At 37.1% G+C, this 19,758-nt stretch overlaps 1 protein-coding gene across 1 annotated transcript in view; it reads left to right on the top strand.

The window, feature by feature from the left end:
- The first annotated feature begins 306 nt into the window (after positions 1–306).
- The window catches only part of pgm5 (phosphoglucomutase 5), a 25,199-nt gene continuing 5,747 nt past the window's right edge, over positions 307–19,758 (top strand). Inside the window, exons 1-9 of the mRNA XM_084389503.1 lie at positions 307–1,040; positions 3,589–3,751; positions 4,689–4,835; positions 4,940–5,065; positions 5,154–5,344; positions 6,374–6,528; positions 13,405–13,520; positions 18,371–18,506; positions 18,882–19,065. Of these exons, the coding sequence (XP_084245629.1) occupies positions 783–1,040; positions 3,589–3,751; positions 4,689–4,835; positions 4,940–5,065; positions 5,154–5,344; positions 6,374–6,528; positions 13,405–13,520; positions 18,371–18,506; positions 18,882–19,065 (1,476 nt within the window). The 5' untranslated portion in view covers positions 307–782. The remainder of the gene's footprint in view (positions 1,041–3,588; positions 3,752–4,688; positions 4,836–4,939; positions 5,066–5,153; positions 5,345–6,373; positions 6,529–13,404; positions 13,521–18,370; positions 18,507–18,881; positions 19,066–19,758) is intronic.

The raw sequence follows: 19,758 nt of genomic DNA, 5'->3' as shown, positions 1-19,758 counted from the left end.
CTACAGATTTCACAAAATTATTGTAATTTAAGTTAAATTAGATGTTTGAAACGCATGACTAGAAAACATAACTGGACTTTTGCCTCAAACATTTAGGCCTGAGAAACAGCTCTTGTCCCAACTAGCCCCGCTCGATCTCCCTTATCTGTTTTTGGCATTGGAAACTTTGGTCAGTTTATTATTTCTCTCTCATTCCTGTCTATCTTCGTGTTTAATGTTTGTGACAAACATTTTATGAATGTTATGACATTTCTGCATTTGATCCGGTGTGCGTCAGTCAGGTGAGAACTGCTGTCCATCTTAGCTCTTCTTGTGGATCCAGTGCGCCACGGACAGTAGAAGCGTCCGATTACACAGCAGCACACTGTCACTATTCGCTCCCCCACACATCATAGGCTATTTTTGGCCAGTGCGTTAGCTCATTATATAGAGTTTTCTTCTACCCTCCCTGCCTTTTGGCAAACAAACGTGCGCGTGACAGTTCGGGAGAAGAGTGTCGGTGAGCGGAAGACCTTATCTTGGAATCTTTCTTTACCCTTTCACCCATTTATTCTGTGTTTTGTGCCACTATACCACGGTTTGTCCCGGGGTGCGATGAGAAGACAGCTGCTGTACACTAGTTTTCCAAAGAAGCGTCACGGGACGCGTCTCAAATAATCCACTGCGACTGAAGCGCACTGCTCGCTGCCTCCGTGAACTTCTTCTGTTGCTTTTGACGATATTTAGAACATTGTTTCACACCTCATTACATTTTTACGGTCCTCAAAGCGTTGCAGAAGATCATGGAGACTAACCCTATACCCATTTTGACTATCCAAACGACCCCCTTCGACGACCAGAGACCAGGGACAAATGGACTGCGAAAGAAGACAGCTGTTTTCGAAAGTAAAAAGAACTATCTTCAAAATTACATCCAAAGTGTGCTGTCCTCCATCGACTTGAGGGACCGTCAGGGATGCACTATGGTGGTGGGCAGCGATGGAAGATACTTCAGCCGGGCTGCAACTGAAGTCATCGTTCAAATGGCAGCTGCCAACGGGGTAAGGTGATGGTGTCTATACTTTTTCAAAGTCAAAATAAAAATCTCACGCCTTTTTTTCTAGGTCACTATTTTAACATTTTAAAATTATATTTATTTATGGTCTATGATAGATTTTAAGTCTAAAAATGCATAATTTATTTATTATTTCCCACTAAACTTGATATATTGTAGTAGGCCTATAATTAAAAGTGCATTTATTCATTTATAAATATAATTAGATATGTAATAAAAATGCATCGTTTATTTATTTATTATGTTTTCTGATCTATATCATCAATAGGTAACATCAGTTAATTAAAGTTATTCATTTATTTATTTATAAATGTTATAGATGTTCTAGTCTATATAATAAAAATGCAATGCATTGTTTTATTTATTTATTATTGTCTGACTTATATCGACTTATCATCAAAAAGTAACATCAGTTAGATTAATATTTATGTATTTATCTATTTATTGACATATAGATTCTATAATAATAATGTTTTTTCTGATCTATATTATCAAAAAGGTAACATCAGTTAGAATAAAGCCTATTTATTTATTTATTGATAAATATACATTTTCTAGTCTATATAATCAAATGCATTGTTTGTTTATTTCTTAATAAACTTTATAGATTTAGTAGTCTATCTAATAAAAAAATGTTTATTTAATAGGTTTTCTGATATATATCATCAAAAAGGTATCAGTTAGATTAATGAAAGCCCATTTATTTATTTATAGATTCTCTGATTTATATGATCAAAATTAATTCACTAATTTATTTACCAATTGGTATAATCATTATTATCTTTGTTGTTATATTTGATTATGATCATTTCAAGTGTCTTGTTGCAAGTGTTAAATTTGTTGCATGTCTGTTGGACATGTTAGTTTTATGATTCAGTATAACATGACATGGATTTAAACTTTTGGTATCCCAAACTTGATGCACGTTTTGTTGGAAAACCCTGAAAAGCCACAAACTGAGTATGAAAGAAAGTTTTAGAGTTAAATCTCTTTCCTGGCCTGGCCAAATGTATCCTGTCTTTATCTGTTATGCCATCCCTCCCCTGCACACTCTTCCTGGAGAGCCGCTGTTTCCCTTGTTTTGACCTCATGTTCATGTCAGCTACAGGGAAACCCAGAACATATGGCCACGAGCCAAGATGCTTCATCAACTTTGTTCATCAACCTTTATGGCATATTTTATTGTGCTTTAATGAAGATGTAAAGTTTAGTTCCGTCGGAGCATAAAGCCTGAAGTCACTGTTTTGATGCTCTAAATACTGTTATTCCATTTATATTATACAATACAGCCATAAATCCTCCCTCCTTTAGTCTCTTTCTTTGTATCAGTGACATTCTTCCATACAAACTTGGTAGCTCTCAGAGACATGATATATTGACACTGTGTATCCAGAAGCAGCACCTTATATGGATAAGCTGTTCAAAGAGTGCTGGGAATACAGTTCACACTCACTGAGCTTCAACTAAGAGATGCATGTAAAAGCAACGGGATAAGCAAAGCATCAGTCAGGTATTTAATTAGCATATTACCAAAAAAAAAAAAAAAAGACTAGAGTCAGTGCACTTGCTCATCATTATAAATACTTGAGTGAGAGATGCCAAATACCTCACTATTAATAGAAAGTGGCTGATCTTGTAAAGCTTAATGAGTCACAAAGTTGCTGAGATGTCTGGGCTGCTGTCTTGTGAGCTAGAAAGACTGAAACAAGCAGTATCTGTCAATATTTAGAGCGATTGACAACTGAGGTTGCAATTTATGGAAGCTAGGATTGTGTGTCAGGTCTACTTTGAATGATTAGGTGTATTGTTAGCCTGTATTGCAAGTAAAGAAGCCTGCACACGTCTGTTTAGTTTTTGTCACTGAGTCAGCTCGTCAATCCCACAGGAATGAGCTACCAGACAGATGTAGTTGTTGACCTGGTATGCAGTAGTAGCCATGACTGGCGCCTCGGAAGGGTGCAGGTTTAAAGCCCACCACATAATGTTATGATGACCCCTGGTGAAGGTCTGGAATTAAGCAAAGAGGCTATTCAGGATCGAAAGTGCACGCTTACATTTGTCATTTCAAAAACGAATGACTTTCGTTCTTTTGTGAAACAAAGAATTAAAGTCATTGGAGTCCAAAACAACATTGGACTTTCAATGTATGAAAAAAGTTTAGCATTTACTCATATTCATATCATCTCTCCTCAATTAACCTAAAATAACATTTACTTATTTTGTCATATACGTTGTTTTTATAATCTACAGGGGGAAAATGCAAAAAATTTACTTTTAGATGTGCAACAGCTTGTTATAAGGGTATATATTAGCACTCCAAGATACTAATATGCACATTTTAGGGCCAGTATCTAAAGTATAAATATTCACTTTTACATTTTTACACTTGACTCTCTTTCTTCTGTAAACCCAAAAGTAAAAAAAAAAGTTTATTGTTTTTTTCCTAGTGAGAGCCCAAACTAACATTGGACTCCATTGACTTTCAATGCATGGAAAAAACCTTGACACCACTGAAACCAAACCTTCAATTTCAGATAGGACGTCTAGTCATTGGACACAACGGGATCCTGTCCACCCCAGCAGTCTCCTGTATCATCAGGAAGATAAAAGCTAGCGGTGGGATCATTCTCACTGCAAGCCACAGTCCAGGAGGCCCAGGAGGAGACTTTGGGATCAAATTCAGTGTCGCTAATGGAGGTGAGAACATTACAAAGCATATTGAAACACCCTGCATAAGAGCACCTTCAGAATGATAATGATACTTTCAATATATTTTAATATCAGCCTAAGGGAATCGCTGGGCCAATAATGTCATGACGTCAGCTTAACGTTACCTTTTTCCAAGCTGTCATGAACAACTATTTACAGAAAACACAGTAAAATATCTTCTATGGACATGTATTGTAATATCTATGGACCTAAATTTACCTAAAATATATAGCTTACCTTAAATTTATTTTGCTTTTACTTACACCATTATTATAATGAGATTTATTTTTATTTTTATCATGCATATTACTGACTAGTGCATATTACCGTTCAAAAGTTGGGGTCTATAAGATTTGTTTATGTTTTTGCAAGAAGTCTCTTATGCTCACCAAGGCTGCATTTAATCAAAAATACAGTAAAAAGTGTAATATTGTAAAATATTATTATATTTGAATATAGTTTAAAATGTGATTTATTCCTGTAATGGCAAAGCTGAAATGACTCCAGTCCTCAGTGTCAGATGATCCTTCAGAAATCATTCTAATATGCTGAGTTGGTGCTCAAGAAACATTTATTATTATTATCAATGGTGAAAACAGTTGTTATGCTTAATATTTTTGTGGAAACAGATTTTTTTAGAGGATTATTTAATGAATCGAAAGTTCAAAAGAACAGCATTTATTTGAAATACAGTGTTTTTATAACAATGTGATGGTCATTCGGTATTTTTTTTATTTTTTTTGTACAAAAACGTACTGACCACTAAACCTTTGAATGTTAGCGTATGTTAGCAGCATCATATTCAAAAAGATGTGTCAATCTCCATCTCTCTGTGAAAGTTGTAGATGGATAGATAGATATATTTTAATATTTTAATATTTTTTAATATATTTTGTTGAAATCTGCCACTGTTTCTTGTTCCCAGGGCCTTCTCCAGACACAGTGATGGAGAGGATCCATCAGGTCAGTCGCACACTAGAGGAGTACGCCATCTGCCCTGACCTCCACATCGACCTGTCCCGCCTTGGCCGTCAAGACTTTGACCTCGAGAACAAGTTCAAGCCCTTCAGAGGTGAGCGGTATAAACTTACTCTAGTGTTTTCATTTACTTTTACCACAAACTTCAGGTTTACACTGATGTACTGAACATAAACATGTTCTTTCTCTGTTTTCCAGTTGAGATTGTGGATTCAGTCGAGATCTATCTAAACATGCTGCGGGGAATTTTTGACTTTGGTGCCATCAAGAGCTTGCTGACGGGTCCAAACCAGCTGAAGATACGAATAGATGCAATGAATGGAGGTAAACTCTTGTGGACAGTTGCAAATGCCTATATGCAGATTTATATCTGTATGTACTGTAGAGTCAATCTTCATGTCGTCTGTTTCAGTTATGGGACCGTATGTCCGAAAAATCCTATGTGATGAGCTCGGGGCTCCAGCTAATTCTGCTGTTAACTGTGTCCCTCTGGAGGACTTTGGAGGCCAACACCCAAACCCAAACCCTGCTTTCGCTGCGTCTCTGGTGGACTCTATGAAGGGGGGAGAGTTTGGCTTTGGGGCTGCTTTTGATGCAGATGGGGTGCTTATCTCTTAACATCTGACAATCATTTACAAATCACTTACACAAACAGAAAAAATATGTAAAAACTTCATAAGAATAATAATCAAGAAAAGAGCAAAAGAATCAAGGCTGTTGAACAAAATTATTGCTGGATTATTTCCTGCATCTTTGTCAGGGTCTTGTTTTGATTGCAGTTCTATCTATCTGTTTTTTATGTCATTTAACGATAATATTTATCTCGTTTATCTTTATTTATTTTATCTTATTTGTTTTCATTCTTTTTTTTTGGGGGGGGGGGGGGGGGGGTTGTGCTATCTTTATTTCTAAATATTGCAAACAAGTGAGAAACAGGAAATGCTGTTCATACTGTTGAGAAAAATGCTTATACACTACTGTTCAAAAGATTGGGGTTGGTAAGAATTAGTTAATGTTTCTGAAAGAAGTCTCTTATGCTCACCAAGGCTGCATTTATTTATTTATTTATTGGTGCTCAATAAACATTTCTAATTATTATCAATGTTGAAAAAAAAAATTGTCGAAACTAGCGTTGTCAAATCAATTAATCGCAATAAAATCGCAACATTTTACATAATATATTTGTGTGTATACACATTTGTTTAAAATATTATGTAAACAAAAACTTTGATGTTAGATGCGATTAATCACGATTAATCGAATTGGCAGCACTAGTCGAAACCATGATATTTTTCTCATTATTCTTTGATAAATAGAAAGTTCAAATGAACAGCATTTATTTTTAAAAGGTCTTTACTGTGAATTTTGATAATTTTTTTATGCACCCTTGCTCAATAAAATTATTTATTTATTTTAAACAAATCTTACTGTCCCCAAACTTTTAAATGCTATAGTGTATGTATTCTTCATCATTTTCAAATGATAAAGCAGCTGGTTAATACATTACATCAGTGAACAAGAAATTTATATCAAGTATACATTTTAGATAAAAAAATAAGATGATTTTTATAACTGTTATATAACTGTTAAATAACTGTTGTATAATGTTGGCTATGTTTGTCTTATGTACAGGATCGTTACATGATTATGGGTCAAGATGGGTTCTTTGTGAGCCCGTCAGATTCACTGGCAGTGATGGCAGCAAACCTCTCCTGCATCCCTTACTTCAGTCAGAGAGGAATCAGAGGTTTTGCCCGCAGTATGCCAACCAGCATGGCCATCGACAGGTAAGAAAACCTTGCTAATTTACAGATTGTGAAAAATAAACCTGTTTTTATCAAAAAGCACATTCACAGAAATGTAGGTGTTAAAGGTGAACTAAGTAACTTTTTTACCTTAACTGAACAGCTTCGGAGTCATTGGAATGGTTATAATACTTATTTCGGGTTGAATGGTGGTCGTTTCGCACCCCCCTGGTGCCCCTGAGCGGAAAATATGCACTTGCAACTTTGGGGCGGCAGGCCGCCGGCCGCCGCATCAGGAAGTCTCGCGTGATATCAGGTCTCGCGATGTAAACAATTGCTTTACGGCCAAAAGAAATCTGCTAAAATGCTGTCATTATTGCGCTCCCTCACGCTGTTCGAACCCGAATGAAGAAGATGTTTTAAAGAATATCCCATCTGCTTTGATGTCGTCGATCTACTAGCCTCTGGTGTCTGAGAATCACCAACGAGTTTTTACAACAGTGTTGTCAAATATCTATTCCGAAGCTGTGGGGGGAGCTCTAGAGAGAAACCTGCGAGCAAAAAGCAAGAATACAGCGAAGAAATCCCGAAGCTACTGAGTGCTGCTTTAAATGTTGCTGATAGGACTCGGACTCCTGTAACATCACAGACAGCAACATAGTGTCGGCCCAGATCCGGCCCACATCTGGTACACTTGGATTCCACACGGCCCAGATGTGGGCCGGATCTGGAGAGGCACTATGTTGATGCTCTCATATGATACCGCTGAAATGCCATGATTCACAGACATGCTGCAGACTATCACCAAAGTCATCACCAAAAGTTGCTCCAACCACTCTGTCTGATAGGAATGTACTACTAAACCTTCAAAAATTCAGCAAGATTGTTATGCAGAATCTTGAATATTAATTATGCACTTAAATATATATTACAAACCGATTTGCTTGGACTTGTATTCGGTGAAACAAAGAAACTGAGATAATTTCCACACGGCTTGCTTCCATTTCTTTTCTTGACTTTCACATTTGTTTGTCAAATTAAGAGACAGTGACATTATCCCTTAATATACTGCAGGAGTTCAGAGCTGTTTAAAGAAAAGCCAGTCAACTCTCAAAATAATTGATAAGCTGATGACCAGGGAGGAAATAATCCATCAGGATCTTTCCACTATCTCAGTTACTCTTCTTGTGCAAGACACTAAATGGTAAAAACATTAGTGATGGGGCCAGAGGTTACAGTGTGGAGACTCACTCCCTAAGAATAACAGTGTTAGCTCAACCCTGCGCGAGCTCCTGCAGACTAAAAATAATCATGCTAAAGACCCGTCTGCTTTGAGACAGGATCTTATGCTATGAGAAATTAATAGCAATTTCATGCATTTAAACGATATTGTTTAAATGTAAAGGCTTTTAATCAAATTGTCTTATCCTATTCCTATATTTGTAGCTTATTTTGTGACTCTGTGGTGCTATCAATACATTTCCCAGTCTGATACAGCAACAGCTCCATCAATTGTGTCAGTTGGGGGCGGAGTTACCTGTTTTGCTGACCAATGGGGAACAGGGAGTGTTCAGAAAACCTTTTCAGTTCTGTTTGACATTTAACATACACACTTCAGCTTTCAAATTTGTTTTAAAAATAACAAAAATTGAAAAACTGACAAACCTAAACCGTATTTACTGGTCCACTTCTCTTCTATAAATTACTTTTGGCAATAACGTGAACCTGATTGAAATGAAATGGCCTTATTAAATGGGTAGTTTGCTCAAAAATGACAATTCTATCATCGTTTACTCACCCTCATGTCGTTCCAGACTTTCTTTCTTCTTTGAAAGTCAAAATATATATTTTGAGAAATGTCTCCGCATTGTCCATACAATGGAATTCAATGGTGACCTATTACCAACATTCTTCAAAATAGATTCTGTTGTGTTTCACAGAAGAAAAAAAGACATGCAGGTTTGGAATGACATAAGGATGAGTAAATGATGACAGATTTTCATTTCTGGGTGAACTATCTCTGTAATGCTGGCAGTCAAATAGGAAGTGACGTTATTTAGTGCTACCCAATCAGTCATTAAAAACAGCCAGAAAGTGCTTATTGTGTCATAACACCAGAATTATGATTTCCTCCCATTAGTATTGTGTTTGTTCTGTGACTCATTATTCACTTCCTGGAGGCTTTGCAAGGTTGATTCAATGTCAGTAACACACTGTCAGTGAGACTTTAAACTACTGGTGTGGCTAAGATAAAGAAAGAGAGTTTGAGTCTACATTTGGCCTGAGTTTGTACCTTGTTATAAAGTATAGCCATAGCTAAGCAGAGTGTGATATTTTCCATTCGGCAAATGATAGTTAAGTAAGAATGAGTGCTTCCAGCCTAGAGACAGTTCTAGATTGTTTCCTTTCTCATTCACCCTCCAAATTTGAGCTGTTGCCTTCCAGGCTATAGGTGCGGTCACTTCATGTTACATTCACTTCCAAATGAAATGTGAGTGTGGCAGCATGGAAGCGGTAGGATATTTGTTTAGTTTTATTTAGGATAGTTTTGTTTTTTGCTGCATACTAAAGTTCAAGTTTGGTGCACCCGGTCCCAAATAAGTGGTGGATAATTGATGGATGGATGGATGGATGATCTGCAAATTTGTATGGCAAAAATATTCTGACCAATAATGGACTTTTTGGCTCAATAATATACTTCAAAGCTGAGGTTTCGTCTTTTTACCGACATCTAATTTTATGGATGTAGCATCACGGAAAAAAATGTTTTCAGTGGCGATGTCATTGTAGAAATGTGACATGTACTTGATAAAAATCGTTTGAAAATTACAAACCAATCAGTAATATTTTTGCCATGTATGCCATCACCATATCATTCTACAGCAATGGTGTTGTAAAAGTATACAAATGATTATAAATAATAAATATATAAATTATACTTGTAAACTGAATGTAAATACTAAATTAAATAAATAAAATGCATATATGTGACCCTGGATCACAAAACCAGTCAGAAGTCGCACGGGTATATTTGTGGCAATAGCCAACAATACATTGTATGGGTCAAAATTATCGATTTTTCTTTTATGCCAAAAATCATTAGGATATTAAGTAAAGATTATGCTCCATGAAGATATTTTGTACATTTCCTACCATATATATATATAAAACAATTATTTTTATGAGTGAATGCTGCACAATCGCGAACATAAATGGACAACTTTAAAGGCGATTTTCTCAATGTTTCGTTTTTTTTGCACCCTCAGATTCCAGATTTTCAAATAGTTGTATCTCAGCCAAATATTGTCATATCCTAACAAACCATACATCAATGGAACGCTTCTTTTTTCAGCTTTCATATGATATATAAATCCCAATGTAAAAAAAAGTGACCCATGTGACTGGTTTTGTGGTCCAGGGTCACATATTTGTATTATATTTAATTATAATTAATACATTTTAATTATTTTATTTTTATGTTGGAGCCAGTAAAAATGTTGTAAGGACAACTAGAAATGGCCTGATTGGCAAGCAGCAAAAAATATGCAATGTTCAGTTTAGCCCTGTTTTATATAGGCTACTGATTTGACTGGAGTCTTCATCTCTTCATCATTAACAACTGAGATAAACATACTTTTTAAATGTTCACACCATACATTTCAATTCACAACACCACCAGGAAAGAGAGTCAGGCCAGAAAATGAACTGACCTTATTTAGTTATAATCAAGACATTTTTATATTGCGAGTCCTTAAAAGTCCGATTTTGTAGTGCTGCATCTGGTGAATAACTGTATTCTCTTTTTATGAATCTGTATCATTCTGTCCAACTAATCTGAACTGTTTTTCTGAGGCATGCATGTCCCCTGGGGTGCGAGTTGTTGGAGCAAGGCATCTCTGCTGCTGTAAACCTTTTTAGGCGACAAGTGAGCTCTAGGCTGTGGCTGTGTTTATACCATGGATATAGTGAGTGTGTGTTTGTGAAGTGGCTGTGGAGATAATCTACTCGAGCATGTGTGTGCTGTAGGTCTGGTGTGTGATTGCAGCTCTTTTATATGTGCGCATATGACTGTGTTTAAGGATGGAAGGATGGAAAGGAAACATCTGCCGTGTTCCCTATACACGTGGGAAGGGGAAGAGAGAATGTGTGCTATCAATTTGACCATGTACTGAGGATGAACTGCTGAAATATGGGGAAATTACACATGAGAAAATCCAGTCGAATTGTAACTGCAGTGCAGTGTGTTTGCTGTAACCATATTTTTTAACGATATAAATACATCTGTATATAACATCTTGGGACTTTTCACTGTTTGTATCACTCCGCTTCCCTGTGTTTGCACATTCAGACAAGCTCTAAGTCTGTGCATTAGTGGTGGGGATTTTTCTGCAGGCGATCATTAAATTAGTAGGTGGTGAAAAGGGGCTGTTTTTAAGAGTGAGTCATTGAGTAATTCACTGAACTAATTTGTTCAACAGCTTTGATGCATTCAGGAACAAAATAAGCAACTCTCTTTATGAACGAATCATTGAATAATTCACTGAACCGATTCGTTCAACAACACTGATTTATTCGGGAATGAAATAAGCGGCTCTCTTTATAAGTCGTTGAATTATTCACTGAACTGATTTGTTCAACAACACTGACACTGATTCATTCAGGAACAAAACGGGGGGGGGGGAGGGGGGGTATGTAAATGAAAAATTACATACTTGATATAAAATTATATGAATCTTTGAACTGTAATATGCATAAACAGTTCATGATTTGTATAAGCTTAATCATTAAGCATTATTTCAGTAGGCCTATTTGTTTTTTAACTCTTTTGGTCATTGTCGTCTGTGTGTACTCACAAGATTAGACTTTATAAGGTGGTAAAGTCCTTAAACTGTTTGTTTATATTGTAATAAAGCAATTTTAAAAGCAATTTTACTTTTAGAAATGTTTTAATATATCTCGGAGTAAGGAATGTAAATGGAAATCATTTTAGTACAACTGGGGTCGTTTACCAGCTTAATTAGACTGCCTGTCAACTCATGCTAAAATTATGCTAGTTGATAATTGAGTTTTATTGCCAGATTGAGCTTAGGAACAGCTGCCGACTTTAAAACTCAGCTGAGCATGTTATTTTCCCTTTTTTTCATTCTTTTATAGACAGAATTGTTAAAAAGTCCAGTCACACCCTCATGAACACATATGCATGCAAAATATTTCCGATGCAAAGTTAGAGATAGCGCTGCTTGTGTTGGCCACAAATATGAGAATAAATCATCGAAAACAAGTCAACAGGTCAAAGATTCCAGTTTGCTGTCCGTGTGCCAGGCTTTCCATTCTACTCCATGTCCCTTGAGTCAATAACACTTGTTTTCCCATATTTAGTAATTCCACCCATGAGTAAACAGCTGCATCCTAGCTCTCCTCATTTACATCGGTTCCCTGTCATCTGTCCCTTCATCTGATGGGATCTCAGCAACTCATTACCCATAATGCCAGATTGCAGTGTCTGAAAATAGTTATGACTCTAGCCATTATCCAAGATCAACAAACAGAGAAGGAGACTTGTAACCGCGTTCCTCTTCTTGTTTTCTCGATCTATTTCATGTTCATAGTCATGAATGAATACAGTTCCCAAATACAAAACTTGCTGTCTTAACAATAATGTAGTATGACAATATTTGTTCAAATAAAGGCCTGAATTTTCAGTTTCTGTGACGGCTCGCAGGAGTTTGACAGTATAAGCAAGTTAAACAGGTGTAGACTACACACCGATGATTAAAGTGCTGTTTGCTCCTCCAGGCACATGGCTGAATCTCAAAATAAATGTCAGCCAAAATGTCAGCATGGTTTCGTTCTGCTTTTTGCCTTATAAAGACACTGAATTGAGAAGACGAAATATGCAGTTTGATTAATGAATCAGTCCAAAGAACAGGTACTAAATGTACTACCAGTGAATTTGTAGAAAGCTGAATGGTGATCACTTTGCTTATATGAGTATATCAAATGATCATTACATCGACATCCATCTTCTTTCACAGTCTATCATTTACATGTATTATTTTAAAATATATAATACTGTATTATTAGGTTTCCTAAAATATGATCCATGTGGTAATATGACAAAATCTGCCTCTAGAAAGTCACATTTTCACTTTTTATAGTGAAAAAGGCCCATTCACACAAACGACGATTACTATAAAGATAAATAGTAGAGTCCAACGTTAATAATAAAGAGGAATAATATCTTTGGAATCACTTTCAGAACAATTATTTTCCAGATGATGAATGATATAAACATTGACAGAATCCAAATCAGAATCCATCTTGCTTTAAAGGGATACTCCACTTTAAAATGAAAATTCTGTCATCATATACTCACCCTCATGTTGTTTCAAACCTGTATGCATTTCTTTCTTCTGCTGAACAGAAAGGAAGATATTTAGAAGAATGTCAGTAACCAGACAGTTTCTGGTCTCATTGACTTACATAGTAGGAAAAAAATATACTATGGAAGTCAATGAGACCAGAAACTGTCTGGTTACTGATATTCTTCTTAATATCTTCCTTTCTGTTCAGCAGAAGAAAGAAATTCATAAAGGATTGAAACAACATGAGGGACAGAATTATCCCTTTAAAGAGCTTGATCAATTAAAGTGGAAGATGACATAGCTTAAGTGCGCATTTATTATAAACAGATTGTTATTGTAATACTTATCTTTATAGTTGACGTTCTTGGTGTGTACAGGCACTTTACATTGCAGTGCCATATAGCTATAGTAATTGCACAATTTTAAAGATACTTTGATAAAGAAATGATGCTGTTAGCCAATGAGATACAGTCCTTCTCTCAGATTTGATCTCGTCCAAATGAACTCTGAGTAGGATTGCACTGGAGTACACATGCTTCCTGTTTGTTTGCAGGGTTGCTAAGGCCATGAAGGTGGCGCTTTATGAAACTCCCACAGGCTGGAGATTCTTTGGAAACCTGATGGATTCTGGGAGGTGTTCGTTCTGTGGAGAGGAGAGCTTCGGAGCAGGTGGGTGCCATCAGAGTCCGTGCACTTCTCTAAGAGCATATAAAAGCCCTTCTCCGGCTTTTAGAGTTGAAAAGTCATCATGAATGTTTGTCATTATTTATTACTTATGTTGGTCCAAACCCCTATAATGTAATTTTTCTGTCAAACACAAAAGAAAGCATGTTTTAAAAAATCATTTTATGTCATTGACATTTTTGGAGGTAGCTTTTTGTTAGGAAATGCTTTATGACATTTTGACCACATCCAAAATGTAGATCTTTATCAGTGTTCCGCTATAAAATGAGGACAGGCTGGTGAATCATCTGAAATAGTGAGAAAGTGAGAGTGGTCTCTGCTGGCAAAAGCAAACTACTCCTCCTCTGCTTTTCTCACAAAAGCACACAGGGTGGGGGCACAGACGAAGGAGGTAAAGGAGTGGAAGAAAAAGGGATTTACTGGATTGTAGTGGTTTTAGTTCTCTAGTCCTATCGTGCCATATAACATACATGTCATACAACGCTTGAACAACCAGACGTGTTCCTGCTTAATAACGACAGGCACTTTTTTCATGTCACAGGGGTTTGATTTTATTAAAAGTAACAAAAAGCTAACTAATAGCAACTAACTTTTTTTCCCCTTTTTCTTATGTAAAGGTGACATTGAAACTGCATTTGGAAATGTTTTGTGCATGTATAATTTATATTTGCTTATTTTTTTATTATCCAGATCTTTTTACAAAGCATCTCCATGGTGTTCAAATACACTCAAATGACTCTATAGATTATATTTGTTCCCCTTAACAATGCATTCAGTCTTAAAATATGAAAATTTGCCATAAAAATATTTTTATTTTAAAACTTTTTTTGCTTCTTTTCAAATTGCTTTTATCTATAGATTGTAGTTTTTTCAGAACCATATGTTCAGTATTCAAATATGAAAATTTGTCATAAAAATATTTTAAAACAATGATTATTCAAACAGAATTTTTTTTTTTTTTTTTTTTGGGTGCCAAGGAGATAGTGAAGAGCTTAAAATATGAGACATGATGTGTAAAGAAAAATGAAGGTAAATAAAATTACTGTTGGCCATTTAAAACAAAGGTCCAAAATCACAATTTCCACCACAGAATGTTATCAAAACATTTTTTGTGGAAATTAAATTTCTTGGTTCAGAAAAATAGCAAACATTTCAGTGATATACAGTATGTACTGTATATGCACAATTAATTCATCCAAAACTTAAGTAATTTACTCGCCCTCATATAATTTTAAACCCCTTGTTTTATGTTTTTGATTATTATTTAAGTACCTCTTTAATTCCACTCGGCCAAAACTGCCTAGAAACTCCCATATGTGAAGGTGAGCCCCTGTCTGGTATTGAATGGTTGTGTTTTGGTTGGCAGCTGAATGTGGAATAAGCAACTGGCGCTGAATAATGTTGCTGGGCAGACAGACGCTTGGCCCTGTGGGCGGCAGGGTCGATCTGTAAAGCCTCTGGGGTTTTACACCGCCACGAAGACCTTGAGTGAGACACGAGGCATTGTCTGTAGGTGTCAAAAGAGCAGCCCGCTCATTATTCACCATGTTCTGACTTTGCTGCGGGATTGTAGTGCTGTCATGGGTCACTTGTCAGTTGCATTTTCACTAAACACTCTCTACTATGCTAGACATGCATCATTATATGGAGAGGCAGATATCTGGTACAAACTGAGTGTGTTTATGGAATATTGGCATTAAGCAAGTTTCCCTTTTGGCTGTGAACCAGGTCGTTTCTGCGTCAAGCTTATTGTTTTGTGAGCTGAGGGGAAAGTTAACAGATAATAGTCGGACAAGCTGATAGATGTTGAAATCTGCTTTTTGAAATGAACTTTATTGTGTTTTATTGATTTGAAGGGTCAAAACTAATTATACAACAATGTTACATTGGCTTACAAGCGTCTTTGGCTGTTGATGTGATATGCGGTAGGCCTGAGCATTTTTTAGTACTTCAGCATTAGTCACGCACAGAGAACAGCTGTCGGATACACTTCTTCTGACATTTGATTACATGAAATAAACCAGATCAAATAACAAAAGTCATAGAGAAGATGTCAAGCAGATGAAGAGTTGACCAGGGGAGTGAGGGCTTTCATTTTGTCATTATAATCTCTTGATTTAATTCAATCTCAGTGTAACCTCTCCGGTTCTACTCGCACCGTGACAAGCGGGATTCGAACCAGTGTTTGCAGCATGTGAGGCGGGTGCACTAACTGTCACATGTATGTTCTGTTTGGCTTTAGTTCTTGTCGCTGTGTTTTGGTCTGACCTAGGCTGTGTTGGAAATCACCCCCTATGCCCTTAAATAAGTCACTATTTGAAGGGACGTGCATTTGTAGTGGTGTCCGAAACCATAGTGGTTGTTATCGAGTGCACTCACACTCATTCAATCCCACAATGCACTGCCATTACGAATGTATAACCGATGTACACTCAACAGCTAGAGAATACCAATAATGCGTCGCGCCAAATGAATTCCTGTAGCAGAGTCATCCATCCATTTTCCAAACCACTGGTCCAATGTGGGTTCAGCATAATATCATACAGGTATAAATTCCTTTTTAATTGTTTAATTAAGGTATATACATGCTAGTTTCCATAGCTGCCAACTTTGCAAAAACGACAGCCCTTCTGGAGTTGTGCCGAATTCTGACCCCTGCCTGATTATAACCCCCTAGTATAGTTAGGTTTAGGATTAGGTGCGGGGTTAGAATTATGCAATTAGGTACTGACTTCAAAAGACGAAATTCAGCACAGCACCGGCGCACTCAGTGTCCGAATTCACTCACTCATTTTTATTCACTTTTCAAGTGGACTAGGCCTATACTTGTGGACTAATGTGGGGAATAGTGAATGAGGGTATAAGGGGCGATTTAGAACACAGCTCTAGTTTTCTTTGATCTGTTTTCCTGCCACTTGTTTGTTACTATGGTTTCTGATTAGTCCTCACCTGTTCATTGTTCTGTTGATTGCCATCAATAGCCGCGTTTCCACTGTCGGGCCAGGGCCGGGCCGTGCTAGTGCGTGCCAGGGCCAGTCGCGTTTCCACTGTCACTTCCGGGGCTTGATCGGGGCTTACTCGGGGCCAACGGCCAGGATTTCTGGCCCGTCGAATACCTTGGGCCAAAGCGGGCCAGCTCGGGCTAGAGGAGTGGTTACCAACAGAGGAAGAGTTTACCGTTGGGAGACGGCAGCGCCGGATGATTCTGTCAGATTAAAGACTTAAAAATAAAATAATTTAAATCGCGTTCATGTTTGAATGCCTTCTGTTTGTGATGCAAAAGACTATGCGCTAGCCGTTACCATAGTAAACATAGTAAACGCTTGAAGATACGCATAGTAAAAAATCAGACCAATCTTAAAGGCTATCACAGTCATGTTTTTATTTTATCTGTCATAGCCTACGTCTCGTATCTTTAAACCGGACTATCTAAAAATAAAGTAACTTTTTTTTTTCGGGAGCTTCCTCTGTTTCTCTGACTGAAAATATCTGTATGGGAGTCGAGAGAGTGCTAAAGCTCCTCAGGTCGTATGGCATATATTTGTAGAAATTATCATTTTTTCTAAATGTGATGTAAATATGTCCTGTAACTAAGTTACCAGATAAAGAAACAGACGCGACTGAAAAAGTAAGTGTGTCCTCTTTCTTTTGTGAAATAGACCTAACGGTAATTTATTTCTGAGTGACTAATGTGCAATTTTTACATAAATTAATTCATTATGATCAATGTATCACTTTTTATTGTAAACCTGTGGTAAAACATCGATGCGTGGGTTTTAAATATTCAAGAAGCTGCTAAACAAACAAACAAACAAACAAACAAAAAAAGCTAGCAAACGGCCGCTTTTATCGTGTTTGTTTTCAACGATGTTTCCAGTGATTTCTGATTAGTTTTCTTATAAAACTTCCATTTGTTGGTGAAATGATGGGTTAGTGTGACGTTGTCCCAGAGAGGCGTGTTACGGGCGTGTTTTAGTGAAGCGCTGTGGAGCTTCTGGCCCGACAGTGGAAACGCATGCCCGGTGCTATTGGCCCGAGGCTATTAGCCCGGCACGGCCCGTTTAAAGCCCTGGCCCGGCCCTGGCCCGACAGTGGAAATGCGGCTATTGTGTATTTAAGCCCTCAGTTTCTTCAGTCCTTTGTCTTGCGTTGATGTTGATATTGTTATTCTAGTGTGTTACTCCTTTTGTTTCCATTTCCTCTTGTCTTTTGGATTATATACACAGCAAGTGTGACAGTAACAAGGACGCTAAAGACCACAGCCACTAGCGTCAGTCGCTAATGTGACTCTTGAGGCCAGGGGAGTGAGGTTTACCTACAGGAGTGATGTTTACCACCATTACACTCACCCCCCTAAACCTCACTCCCATTTGGGTCACGGCACCAATGTAACCCCTCCAGTTCTACTCACACCGCTCCGAGCGGGAATCCAACTGGCGTTTCTTCCATGAGAGGCGGGTGCCCTAACAAGGAGGCTAAAGACCGCAGCCACTAATGTCAGTCTCTAGTGCGCCACACAAATATTAAGCAACTCTTTTCAACATTGATAATAATAATAATAAATGTTTCTTGAGCACAAAATCAGCATATTAGAATGATTTCTGAAGGATCATTTGACATTGAATACTGATGTGATTGTGATAGCTTCGGAATTCAGCTTTGCATCACTGGAATATATTACCTATTAAATATATTCAAATATGCAACAGTTATTTTAAATTGCAATAATATCTCACAAGATTACTATTTACTGCATTTTTATCAAGTAAACGCAACCTTTTGACCGGTAGTGTAGATGGAATATCAAAATATGTATCTCTTTTTGTTTCTTTCAGGTTCAGACCACATCCGAGATAAAGACGGCCTGTGGTCAGTTCTGGTATGGTTGTCCATAATGGCAGTGCGTAACCTGGGAGTGGAGGGAATAGTGAGAGATCACTGGGCCAAAATGGGACGCAACTACTTCTGCAGGTGAGCTGAACCCAAATAAGCATCTTTCCAAGCGACAGTTCCTTCCCAAGCTTCATTTTAACATCAATCTCCAGGTCTCTCGGGACATTTCAGGATATTTCTTTGTGTATACATACAAAACCCACCCGCTCAATGGCTTTTCCTTTGAGACTGAGTAGGCAGTATCTGTTTATTGTGTGCCTGGATTGTTTTTCCCTTTCCCATACATGTTTCCCACATTCACCATATTTAGCTCTACTTGTAGATGTCACGTGAAAATCTTGGGAGCTCTCCAAATGGTCATGAAACAAGTATTTATTACTGTAGGTATTATTAGGTAACATCCATCTTTTACATTGATGTACTTTGTTGGATTTATTTCTTTATATCTGCCAGGTTTGACTATGAAGGAGTGGACGGCAGGGCAGCGTATTACCTCATGAGAGATTTGGAGGCTGTTATCACTGATAAAGCTTTTACCACTCAGAAGTTTTCTGTGGGCAATAACGTCTACAGTGTGGAGAAGGCTGATAATTTTGAGTACATCGACCCAGTGGACGGCAGTGTGTCAAGGAAACAGGTCAGTTCAACACCTTGAGATAACATGAGAGATGGCCTGTCAAGTTATAGTCACACTAAACTTTGAGCTTTATTTACTTCCATTCGTACACATGGGAGATAGGAATCACTTCTTTATTTTATGTTGTTTATTTGGCAAAATACTGTGTTGCTAAATAGGTGTACAGTGCATTTTCAATGCGAGTTGAATGTATCTTTGAAAGACGTCTCATGCTTACCAAGGCTGCATTTACTTGATACAAATACTGTACAGTAAAAACAGAAATATTATTACAATGTAAATATAATTGTTTTCTATTTTAATATATTTTAAATGTAATTTATTCCTGTGATGCCAAAGCTGAATTTTCAGCATCATTACTCCAGTCTTCAGTGTCACATGATCAGAACCTTCAGAAATCAATATGCTGATTTGGTGCTCAAGAAAAATGTCTTCTTATTATCAGTGTTGACAACAGTTGTGCTTCTGAATATTTTGTGAAAGCTGCAATACTTTTTACAGGATTTTTTTATAGAAAGTTCAAAAGAACAACATATAATCATATAAACAATCATATAAAATAGAAATCTTTGTAACATTATAAATGTCTTTACTGTCAATTTTGATAAATTTCATGCATCATTGCTAAATAAAAGTAATAAGTATTAGTAAAAAAATCATTCCGACCCCAAACCTTTGAACGGTAATGTAAAT

The sequence above is a fragment of the Rutilus rutilus genome (genome assembly GCF_951802725.1).
Source record: "Rutilus rutilus genome assembly, chromosome: 19".
Lineage (NCBI taxonomy): Eukaryota > Metazoa > Chordata > Actinopteri > Cypriniformes > Leuciscidae > Rutilus > Rutilus rutilus.
The sequence above is the reverse complement of the archived record's forward strand: the minus strand, read 5'-3'. Positions and strand labels throughout refer to the sequence as shown.